Raw genomic sequence first — 13,022 nt, 5'->3', positions numbered from 1 at the left:
TCTTTCACATGACAAATGCAGGTAGGAGTGTAGAATGAAACAACATAGAATGGGTAATACTGAACAGAAGTAGCTTGTATGGAACAAGTGTAAATAGAAAGTAATAGAAAATAATTAAATGTGATGACGTTGGATTTCTCAATTCAATTCTCTGAACAGTTACTGGATTATGATACATACCATTACTAGCTAGGAACTATGATAAAGGATTTTGCTATATCACTCATCCCGTAATGAAATGTTGATACGAACATATTTGTATTAGAAAAATAAGTTATGTTTGTGTGATTTGCAGAAACATACAAAGGCAACATTTTATGCTTGTGACTGGGTTGTGGGTGTATTCCATTTTATTTGCAGAAAGCATCCAGCCTAATATTTCCAAGGGGAGCTCGGCTCATTTAAAACATAAAGATCTATTAACTACACTACTTCTCAGCCAGAAAAAAACACTTGTATAATGTCTACAGTGGCTCAGGATGAACTTCACCAGGAGACATAAGAAAATATCTATCAGTAACATCATCAGGAGATGATATGCAGTGACAGAAGGCCTGGGATACAGACAGGAAACATGGACTTTAATGGCACAGGTAGAGGCATTAACAGACGCTATGTGCTGCATTATTGGGAATGTAGGAGCAAGTGTTTAAAAGCTTCCTGTTAAGTGCTGATTTAAATGCGGAACATCTTGGCGTTTGGTGCTGGCATGTTTTGAAATAAATGCCAAATCACATTAAATATAAAGATGCAATGCAGCCATAGCTTCAACACCACAACTGCCTGAGTTTGTTATTCTTTGTGGAGAAATGTGTGCCCTAAGTTTCAAAGCCCTCAGTCTGATTACTTCAGTTTTGTTTGTGCATCTCTGTTGCTGCCTATAGAGACCAGTCATGCTTATCAGTGGAGACTCCCAGTGGACTGCAGCTCTGTGTCTCAAGGATCAATAAATTACGCCATGGTGTGTATCTGTGTGTGCGCTTTGCTGTATGTGTTTGTATCAGAGAATGTGTGAGAGTGGGTGAAAAGGACAAGCAGACAGATAAAAAAGATATAAAGGCACAAGGGACAGAGGAAGAGCGATTTAATGGCGACTTGGCCTTTTATCCAGCGTCATCCTCATCGGATTGGTGGTTTATTCGGGTGGGCATGTTTCCGAATGTGTGTGGGTTTGTGTGTTATTTTCATGATTGACAGATGGCCTGATCTCAATTAATGGAAATTGATAAGGTTTAAAAGTCCCAGTGTTCTGCCGACAAAAGAAATTGCAATACGTCTCTCTTGATAGCCATTGTATAGAGACACACACAGTACACATTATTGTATCTCCTCACACACATTTTCTCTATCACTGGCTGCTTTTTCTCCATTAATCCATGTTGGGTTGTCTGGGCACATCTGATCGCACTCCTCAGCAGAGGGATTCATGGTGCAGCCCACTTCTATAGTCCTTTTTTCCTGTTGGCTAAGGCCCATTTACCAATTACTGCAAAACAAGAGTCTGAGAAGGAGAAAAAGAGAGAGTTCAGATAGCAGAAAACATAATGTGGAACAGCTGAAGAGGAGAAAGTGGGAGAAAAACAGGACACTACAGACACGCAGAGTGAGATTTCCCACTTTCCATGTCAGGTTTCATAACTGTTCACTGTTTCCATTTATGGAGATGTGTCAGTGTTTTGGTTGTCCGTGTGTGCATTTGGCTCTGTGCTAATTTGTGCAAATGCATCTTTGAGTAATCGCATAAATGGATGCAAATTGTGCTCGTCTGCATATGCTGTTTGCATTTGTGTGAATCTGAGCACTAAAAGACTTGTCAGTATGTATTCAGTACCTGGGTTTGGGATTACTTGAGCACATAAGAGAGTTGCACAATTAACTGAATCACAATTGCATTGTTGGCTTGTGCTGTTGTACAGTTGCAAAAGGTTGCAATTTAAAGGCCCAGTGTGTACAGTGGAGGAGGATTTAGGGTGATCTAATTCCTGAAATGGAGGAAAAAAACATGACATCTGTTGCATGGTGATATTTTGGTGATATTTAGTGACAGTAAGCAGAAAGAGGTACTTTGCTTCTATTCTTGTATGTGGGTTTGAGTTAGCAAATTAGCAATCTGCACATTTGATAACAGATGATAACCAAGCAAACAGACTCAAATCACAATCACAGCATTACACAAAACAATCTTTAAACAATAATAATACAACTTTTTCAACAAATCTTGCAGTTGTAATACTAATCACACATTAGTTAAGGGGCTGATTCAATTCAGATTAATTCCAGATATTCACATTTTTTAAGATGAGTCTGTTCCTTGTGTTTTGTTATTAAATCATATGCTGCCTGCATTATTTATACTGTAAGCAAAAACTGCATGATGACTCATGGAAGAGGCTGAGACTCCCCATGAAGTCTAACTTGGCCAGTCAGTGATCAGGTATTCAGAAAGAATTTGTTGAGGAATCAGTCAAAGCGTCCTCTGAGATTATCACACTTTCAACAGCAGTCAGAGTGAGATGGATTATTGGACTCTAGTGCAGACTTTAACAGACTGCAATCTATTGTAGCTGGTGAAATAAGTAAAGCCAGTGTAATTTTATGTAGGTAGGGGGCTCTTGTTTTTAAGTGTTTCCACAATAACTGAATCCCATCAAGCTACAGAAGGAAGAGACCCAAAGTAATTAGGAAACAAGCTTCAAATAAGACAGCAATTTGCATTGACTTTTATGTTCTGCATAATTTGCATCATCCTTTTCCAGCTCTGATGAAACATTCAGTTGGTGTCCTGTGGTGTCCTCATGCTCAGGGGCAAAGCCAAATCACTTACAACATCATAGATACAAATTTGGCTCACATCCTAGTCTGACACAGTTTTTTCAATTCCATCACAATCCTTGTTTTTCTTCACAGCGTGATTTTAAGCAGAACTGCTAGACACTTTCTCAGAAAAACCTCACTGTTTTATACAGGGATTGTGGAGGCACATTTCTGTCTAAATAGGTTTTTACCTGCATCTGCATACCATCCGATTTGATTGCTGGTAAATAGTTTACTGGAATTGAACTGTGAGTCTCCTGCTGTGGATGATTCAGCAGAGCAGAGGCAAGGCAGCCATCAGCTGAGAAGTTTTCTGTGCTTCATTACTTACATTTGCATTGTTGTAGGGCTGCATGATCAAATAATATCCATCCTGAAATGATTATTATTAATAATGTTCTATATTGATGTTGTGCGTCTAATAACTTTAACATCTTTTACACCATTTTTTATTGTAATGATTCAGAGCAAGAAATCAGAGACTGCCAATGCATTTCTGTCCTGATGAGTCTTTTGCACTTTTCATGTTCTAATTACATTGTTGTGTATTTGGTCATGTCTACCTTGTTTTTAACAACTTGTTACATCTTTTACATTGTTCAATTTCTTGTTTTTTTTGTTTTTTTTTTACTTTTATCATTTTTAATCTAATCTTGTCACATCTGTAACTTCATGTTAGTTTTGTCACATGTTTTACACTATTTTTGTCTGCTTGCGTCTCTTCTGACATTTGTATTTTGTTGTACCTTATAGTTTGTTTTTGTCATGGTATGTTTTAAGATTAGGTTAAAAACAAATTGAAATTTAAAACTGAAATGAAGCATTTAGTTTCACTCAGAGCCAAAAATCATCCGTTAAGATGGAAAAAGCAATTATTTGACATTCATTGCTGTAATTAAACAGTATCATCTGACATGTGATCACTGTAACATTTTTGCACATATAGTTTGTACAGCACATATAGCGATTACATTAAGAAATGACATGTTTTATTTCACTCAATCCAAAAGTAAAGCATTTTAATTTAAAGTAATACAAAGAGATAGAGAAAAACAGTAATTCCTGTAATGGATTATGTTTGACAGAGCCTTAAATGATTAATCTGTGAACAGAATTTTTGGACATTTGAGTGTAAATGTCTCAACACTCCTAATTAATAATTAGAGCTTTCACAAGTAATTAGAATGCATTTAAAAGGACAAATTTTTGCTATACTCACAAAATCTCTCTCATATTGCAGAGAAAGGATAAAGTATTAAAAGCCAGCGTCTATTCACTCAGATCTAGCTCTGCTGAAGTGTAATTAAGAGCAGCTCATTAACATTTGCCCTTGAGCATCAGAAAGGTTAAAGGAAGACTTACAGGGGTCTTGGATGCTTAGCCGGCAATGCAAGAAGAAGTGGCGGTGAACCATGAAGATTCACGTCGAAATCTCAGTTTACCCATCAAGCAGTTACACAAAGAACAAGTCATGGCAGTGATGGTAACAGTTAGTTAGTTATTCAGCCATGAAATCTCTACATAGGCAGAGTGCAGATGAGCCAGCAGGATCATTTTGACTCTGTTGGATTTTATTAAGTAAATCTCAATCTGTCTGTGTTCCTCTGCTCTCTACTTTATCTACCCTTTCCTGCTCTCTTTTCAGAGCTGTTTTGGGATCATCTGGTGCAGAGGACAAAGTGTTCCAGACATATGCATCCCTGTTGCTCTAATACACATACACGCTTAGTTGCACAATGTTTTGAACATGTATACACAGCTGCTCTTTTGTTGAAGGTGACCTCTGTGACTTACAGTTAAGGTTAGAAATAATTAAATAATAGTATCATTACTGAAAACTAAATATTCTGTAACAATTATAAAAAATTGTTTTCTCCTCCTCTTAACTGTCATGTAGGTTCATTTTATGCTAATTTTCTTTTCTGTCTCTGCTTCTTTTTCTCACTACAGCCTCTCCAGCTGATCTGAAGCTCTGGTCCTCATCTCTGGCTGGAGTGGACAGCTGCCCCCCATCCCACCCCAGTGAAGAGCACCATGACCCAGGAGGGGCAGGCTCTGCCCTCTCCCACCCCACCTGCAAACACATTGGAGCCCGATACGACGACCACAGCGACCACGAATGCGGCTGACCCGCCCGCAGAGACACACACTCAGCCAGAGCAGGACAAGCTGGGGGCTGGAGTCAAGGATGAGGTAGAGGAAGGGATCAGAGAAGGAGAGGAGGAGGAGGAGGAAGGGGCTGCGCAGGTACAGGAGACACACGGTGAAGGAGAAGGTAGGGAGGAAATAAAGGAGGAGGAAGGAGAGCTTGAGTTGAAAGAGGAGGAGAGGGTAGATGGCCCTGGAGATGAGCATCAGCAGACAGACAGCAGGGAGGAAGAGGAGAGGGAAGGATGTATAAATGTAAGCTCAACAGGGGAGGAGGCAACCCACGAAGAGGAGCAGATTAAAGAAGATGAAAACAAAGAGATGTCATCATCTACAGAAGAGGAGGCAACTCATCCTCAACAAGCTGAACAGTGAGTTCTTTAACTCATTATTTTTGTTACACCTGAACAGGAAATACCATGCTGCTATGCTCGGAAAGTCTTTTCAGGGTCCAGCGTGTAAGATTTAGAAGATGTACGATGCATTTACAGAGATTGGATATTATTAACAACCATTTATATCTAGAGGGAGCAGGTTGCCTTTCATAGGGTCTGCCATGTTTCTACACTAGTTCAGCTGCTTCGGTGTTATTCCCAGAACAGACAAAACAGTAGAGGAGGGTGAGGGAGGTAGTCAGTCAGAAGCTCTGCAAATGCACCACTAGATGTCAATAATACACACTGAACTTCTAATATTGCGTTTTAGTTGTGAATATTAAACACACAAAGTACCTCAGTGTCACCCACAGTCTTTCTCTTTTCACCATAATCATGTCATCATAGGTTATTATTATATTATTACAGCATATCTGAGCTGACCATAATTATTTTGCATACTAATCATGATAATGAGTGGCATGAACTACAGAAATGACATATTTTCATCACTATATCATCACTGACTGGCACTCTTTTAGTGCCATCATCTCAATGCATTTGGTATCTAATTGTGTCATTATAAGCACTATCTTTGTACATTTCCCTATTAGGCTTTGTATTTTATTTTAGAGTAATTAATGTCCAACGTGCCCTGTCTGAAAGGTGAACAAAATGCAGTTTTATTAATGCGATCAATCCTCATTACATATATTGTATGTGTACAATTAAAGTGTTGTTAGATGCATTGTAGACGAGTGGAATACAATAATGTAAAAAGATAATTAATCAATCACAGTTATTTCTGTAATGATTTGTAAGCTAATATTTCATTATTAAAACAGCCCTAGGTGCACCCTGAAATGCTTATTAGATTCAGCCAATTTCAACAATTTATTAGCTTGAATTCTAATAAACTCTAATAGACTTAACAAAAGTCCTTTAGGACTTGGCAAGCTGGACTATGTTCATATTTTCTAATAATATCAAGACAGTGTGAGACTTTATATGTCTAATATTTTTATGGCAAATTGTTTTCTCTGTGTGCTTCTTTTGTACATAATTAGACTAATGTGCTTCACTTGCATTTTACAAATTGAAAAGGCAAAAGCCTCAACTAAATGAGCTGTAAGCAGAACAAACAGAGGGAAATGATCTGATATTTAAAGACCTGCGGGGACAGTAAATTAATTTTGTTTCTCTAAAACAGAGATGTTTCTGGAAGGCAGTAAGTGAGAAGTTTAAAATTTGGTTAGTGAGCTCCAAACTAAAACGGTACTTCACTGTGTGAGATGATTAGACTTTAATATGGACTGTTAAACTGTTTTATTAAAATGCTGGATTTGAGAGACATGATAAAAAATGAAATGACCTGAGGTGGTTCTTATGTTATGAAATGAAGAGAAATACTTATAACAACTATGTAAGTCAGTTGTTTTACACAAGGCTTTGACAAAATTTATAGATTATTTCTGTCCATTAGCAGCAACACAGTACTGCACTAGATTTACATTTTCTTTTAATAAAATGAATAAAACTGCAGCACTTTGACAGACTGGGAAGCTCACAGCTATTCAGAAGAGAGCAAATTGGACAGTACGTTTTCATCTTTCATCTTCCTTCAATTGTCAGTGTGGCTATTCAGGCTGAAATATTTGCCCATTGTGTGCACTTCTCCTGAATGAAAAATGATTTCAGAAATGAATATGAATGATCTGCTTTGCATACATTCCAGTCCCAACTATGAAATTGTCATGTGTTTAAGTCATATCTTAAAAATATTCTGTCTCACTTCTCCATGTTGATCCAGACTAGCAAATGGCATAGGTGGTAATGAAGAGGATGATGAAGCAGGTGAGGACCAAGGCAGAGAGGATGGAGGGGTCACACACTTGGACACTTTCAGCTCCAACTTTGAGACGACTGTAGAAGAGGCAGACACAGAGGTGGAGGATGAAGAGGAGGAGGTTCAAAAAGAAGGAGAAGAGACAGAAAACCACGACACTTTCAGCTCTGCTTTTGAGGAAATTGTTGAGCAGGTTGATGCACAGGAGGAAGATGAGGAGGAAGAAGACAGGGAGTTGGAGGAGAGGGACACAGGTAGGGTAGACAACAAAGACGGCTTCAGCTCCACATTCGAGCGCATTGTGGAATCTGCCCTGCTGAGGGGTGGGACATGCTACAGTAGCCTGGACTCTCTAGACGTGTTGTCGCTCACAGATGAGACCGACAGTTGCGTCAGTTTTGAGGCACCACTGACGCCACTCATCCAACAGAGGGCGCTGTTACAGTGCCCTGAACCCCTGGAGCTGGAGCTGGCAACTGTTCAGGAGCAAGAAGGGGCCGAGGCTGGACCAGACGCCCCAGGTGGAGATCTAACAGCTGGGGACACCAATGATGGTGGTGCTGGAGCTGCAGCCGGCATAGGTGGAAGCCCGCTGAGGACCACCATACCCGGGAGCAGGTCTGAGTTTGTGCTGAGCCAGCCTGGACGCTGGGCCATTCCAAATGGTTACCACATAGACTCCCAAGGTGCTACAGAAGGTTGTGGAGCAATGCACAACTCCGTCAGGTAAGGAAAAATCGCCCCAGGTCTACATGTTGATTATTATTTATGTGGTTTATTGTGACATCAAAACAGACATCCCAATGGGTATTCACAATAATGGAAAATTCAACTCTGTCTTTTTTGTTGTCTTATGTATCGTAGAACTTTTCAAGCGCAATGTAATAACAGCAGTTTGTACCAGGACAGGCTGATAGCCAGGCTGATATCATCTCAGTGAAAAAACAAATTATGTTTGATTTGTTGAACTGAAAATCCAAGTAATACATACATGCAAATAAAATACATGCACATAAATCAATATGAATGACTAAAAAATCCTAAATATCCAGTCAATAAATGTGGAACTGATGATCAACCTAACCATAAAAAAATCAAAGTTATTATTTGTCCTCAAACTCAGAAATTCCACTTTAATAATCAGTCAGCCATTATTGGTGTCAGCTTCTGCTCATAGTCAATTAATTGGACTATCTATTGCACTTGGAAAAAGTACAGGAAATTTTGAATAGCTGACCAAAACATTCAAGACGGATTGTGGTTTACTATGTAAGCCGGTCAAAACGTGTATTTAAGAGCTTTAAGCAGGAGTAAGTTGTATTAAATGAGGCTGACTTCGAGATCTTTAACCCATAAAGACCCAAAGATCCACTGGCGACGAAGAGCATCTACTGATCTAAACTGTTTAATACCTGTTGATCCACTAATCCTGTCAATACATGTAAATAATTGGTGTAAAATACACTTTGTCATCTTTTCATGGTCATCAGATATGACCCATTTGGATGTTCAGAGGCTCCATAGTGTATGTGGAAACACCATTATCTTCTACAACATTGATTCACCAGTAAAACCCATGGATTTGAATCAATGACAGTGGATGGAGACACTTGTTTTTATGTTCACTTACTGATAGATTTCCTGAAAAACTCACTTTTTCTTCAGTTTTCTCTGTTTTGATAAAATAACCTTTGAATTAACTGTCAGTTTTCATGACAAACCTAAATTAAATATGGGAAATTAAATATAGGAAAATACATGATTTACAATGAAAAATGCAAAATATAGAAGATAAAATTATAGTAAATGGTGAGAAATCACTTAAGAAAGACTAAACAGAGAGAAAAATTAATTTGAGAGCTGACACGAGCAGCACTGGGTCTTTATGGGTTAAGATTTATTCAGACAAAATGACAACTGTGTAGCATGTTTGAGTTCATTTGCTTTCCTTGATGTTTCTTTTTCTGTAGCTTTTGTGTGTGAATCACACAGAGTGATGATGCTGCTGAAACAATTATGTGTTATCCCGTGCATCCCACATATTGTGATAAATTTAATTTTCAGTGGATGATTATTTATTTATTTTAGCAGTTTGTACAGATTAAGTTCCTTATCTTCTATAAATAAATACTGGTGTTGTTTATGTAAACTGTGATGAAGCCAGCAAACATTTGATGTACCAAATGTGCCTGGTTGTAAATTTATAAGAAACATGGCGTATACACAGGGCCTGAGTTATTGTAATAAGGACATGTTTTGGAACGAAAGCAACAAATGTGTTATTGTTAGAAGTTAAAGTCGGATCTGTGTTTAGATTCTTGATGACAGATTTCAGTGTGTGTCCTGTAGAAGCCAGGCAGTATGTGGAGACAGTATGCAAGTTGTAGTTAATCTGCTGTGGCCTTGGCAGCACCAGCAGGTGGCATGATCCTGGTGAGACGGAACTATGGGGGCTTCTGGGGGGAGGGTGGTGTTGTGGTTAGCAGGAGGTAAAGGTATTTGTCTTGGTATTTAAAAGGTAGCCATTTGTTCCTACAGATAGAGTAATCTCATTGGACACACTTACCTAACCAAACAACCACCGTAAAGTGTATGGGACAGATAACAAATCTCAGCTCGGTTACTCAACTCCATATTTCTGGAAGCAGAGAAAACGGTGACTGTGCACACCCCAGTAAGTTTCGTGCAGCTTGGTGCGAATTCGACATTCACGCAACAGATTTAAACAGCACAGAGCAAACAAAGGCAGCACTGAAAAATTCAAAGTCATGCCAGGAGAATTTGTACAGTTTTATAGAGTCACTGGGACTGTTTAAGCAGTCGTGTTGTGTTTAAAATGAAATGGCTCCTTCTCATATTGGCAGTGGCTGAGAACTGGACAAACTTAGCAAAGAAGATTGTTTCAGGGTTTATAAAGGAAAAAGATTAAAACAGAAACATACAGTGGAAATGTACACACTGGTCATATATTAGCACTGTGGAAATAAGGTATAAGAGACACTACTGATTCATTGTGATGAACTAAACAGCAGCCGGCTGATATTTATGACAATGCTGACACGTTGTGCTTTTATCAGTAACTCATCCACTCTGTCCATCATTTGCATAAATCCCTAAGGAAATGCTGGGGTATAACACCAGCTGACATTACTTTTTCCATTTAATTTCCTTAACAGCCCTAAAGAGGCTTGAGGAAGACAGAGTGGGGGGAAGTGGTAACAGGAACCATATGGGAAAAGCCATGTAACCTGAACTATGGCTATAGGGCAGTCTGGCTAGCCAGTATACAATTCCCGTGGCTTGTTCTTCAGCTTTGCCCCCTCTGCACAGTTTCTACAGTTACAAACCACCTGGAATGTCAAATAGATGTACAGACCTCTGACATGATCTGCAGGGTTTGCTGCTGGGATTTGTTCTCCAACTCTCCTGGTGCTTTCACAGCTCAGAACGAGTTATAGGATGAAAAGAGGATTTTGGATGTCGGCTTTCGCTGTCTTCTTCCCCTCTCTCCTTCTCCCCCTCCCGTCTACAGATGTTGTCCTTTAAGCACGGCCCTGCTTCCTGACCACCAGTGCCAAGCTGAATGAGCTATTGTTTATGTCATGACATCATCGTCTTCAGCTTTCCTCTGCCCAGCAGGGTCTCAGTGTGTGTGTGTATAAGTGAGCGATTATTGCTCTACTGTGCTAGCCAGCTTGCCAGACATTTGAGCACTTAAATCTGGAGTGGATACATCTGCTTGTCTGTCTTAAAGGGATAGTTAAAGTATTAAACAGTAACAGTATCTAATTTAGGAATAACTGGGGGTCCTCGTCTATTCCGCTTTATTATTTTAGATGATAAAACGAGAGATTGCAGACATTAGAAATTCAAGTGGAAGATAAAGCTATTATGCTAAGAATAAAATTACATTTAAAGGACAGTCAGCTCAGAGTTTGTTTTGACATACAAGGAAAACATGCACAGATGTAGAAGAATTTCCTTTCAGCCAAATTGAATTGGAAATATTAAAATTACAATAAAAATACTGAAGTATGGGTGGATGTTTTGAGAAGAGACATACAGTTCATGATAAATTTACAGACTAAAATATTTATTCAAGTTTCATTCATAGCATGGAGGTTCACAATTAACTTAATCCCTATGTAGATGCTGCACTTATATAACTGCAAAAAGCTGCAATTTAGTAAAATAAAAATTTTGCACATTTAAGTATGACAACCTGTTATCTGTTTGCATGTAGTCTGTGTATTACCTACACTTACAATAAAGAAATGAGCATTCAGTCTCTATCTATATGGTCTATAGACCTGTGACCTGTATCAGGAAGTAATTTTGCTCAAACCTGGGCTTTTGGGATCACAGAAGTGATTTACTTCTTACTAGAGTAAATCTTCATGGTATCTTATTCAAGACACAGATCAGAATATAAAAAAGTACTACCTACTGACCACTACTGACCAATCAGTTCTCAGAAAAGGTCCCATGGATTCTGTTTCACAGATTAAAAAAGACAGTGATAGGGTCTCTAAAAAAGACATACAGATCGACCATTCCTTACATTTTCCTCTGTACAGTGATATAATGTATTATATTATTTAATGGTAAAGCTTTGCACTTATAATAACCTTATAGTATTTGACAGTAAGCATGTGTATCAGTTTTTGTTCTTTGTTCCTAAATTGTCTTACACACCATAAGAATAAATGAGCCATATGTTGGGAATAGAGTCAAATCCACTTTTACCTTAATGATGGGACATTGGTGATTGGATTCACTCATACATTCACACATTGTGTATTTGGCTTTGGCTGCAGTGGCTCTGTCTCTTCTAGTTTGCATAATTGGTTTAAAATGACAGTTTTCTCTTCTAGACCTGTCCATGTTATTCATTGGTCATCTGGCACTAAATCTTAATCCATAACTAGTGTCAGAAAAAAACAAACAAAAAAAAGAACAAACCAAGTTAGGAACCACATATGTGATACCACTTAAGATGATTGCAACTGTTAGGCTTTTTTTGGTTTTACTTTGTGATCCAGGTGAAATGGATGTCAACAAAGAGGCCAGAGCTGAACTTGTGTAAACGTAACCTCTATCTTCTGGTGGTAATATGGATTCAGTGACACTGACCTTGATGAGAAGACTAAATAAGAAAACTCATGATGCCATTTGTTTATTGTAATTATAGTTGTGTTCACTATCATCCCATGACTTTTTCACCAAACTGTGCACTAGTAGTGTCTAGAAATGCTGTTACTGTGCATCAAGACTTCATATGTATGTGTTTTTTTCCATGGCTCTCTGCCCCTGCATGTTGTTTGTTCATTCCATCTCACCTCATTCCTCTCTATTCATTTCTCCACTTTATCCATCTTATCTCACTTTATCTCATCTCCTGTCACTCCCCTCCAACCCCCTCTCCACCATCCTCCTGCTCTCTTCTTTGTATCACCTCCTCTTCCATTTCCCCTACAGTGCTCTCCTGCTGCTGCTTCTTATCTTTCATTCCTGTCCCTCTCCCCAGCTTCATTCTTCCCAGTGGGAAGCCACAGAATTGGCACGGTTATGCATTTTGGCACCTCAGGCATCATGGACAACTAGTCTTTTTGACTGCAGGACAGAGCAGCTGCAAAATGCTGGATAAAAACAGCAAGTCAATCAGTCAGTCAGTCAGTCAACATGGCTGACATTTAGTTGTTTTATGGGTCAGTGAGTCCATGTGTTGAATTTTGCATCTGTTTTAGGAGCCAATCTGCAGTGTAGTTGAATATAAAGACTTCATTGTCATATACAGTCATAAACAAGTTATCAACGCAAAGGGATTTTTAGGTTACTCT

At 38.8% G+C, this 13,022-nt stretch overlaps 1 protein-coding gene across 1 annotated transcript in view; it reads left to right on the top strand.

The window, feature by feature from the left end:
* The window catches only part of psd2 (pleckstrin and Sec7 domain containing 2), a 44,611-nt gene that overhangs the window by 6,639 nt on the left and 24,950 nt on the right, over nt 1-13,022 (top strand). The window contains exons 2-3 of the mRNA XM_030145178.1: nt 4,765-5,333; nt 7,147-7,908. Of these exons, the coding sequence (XP_030001038.1) occupies nt 4,849-5,333; nt 7,147-7,908 (1,247 nt within the window). The 5' untranslated portion in view covers nt 4,765-4,848. The remainder of the gene's footprint in view (nt 1-4,764; nt 5,334-7,146; nt 7,909-13,022) is intronic.

Source organism: Sphaeramia orbicularis, chromosome 10, assembly GCF_902148855.1.
Source record: "Sphaeramia orbicularis chromosome 10, fSphaOr1.1, whole genome shotgun sequence".
NCBI classification, from domain to species: domain Eukaryota; kingdom Metazoa; phylum Chordata; class Actinopteri; order Kurtiformes; family Apogonidae; genus Sphaeramia; species Sphaeramia orbicularis.
This window is presented reverse-complemented; position numbering and strand designations above follow the sequence as displayed.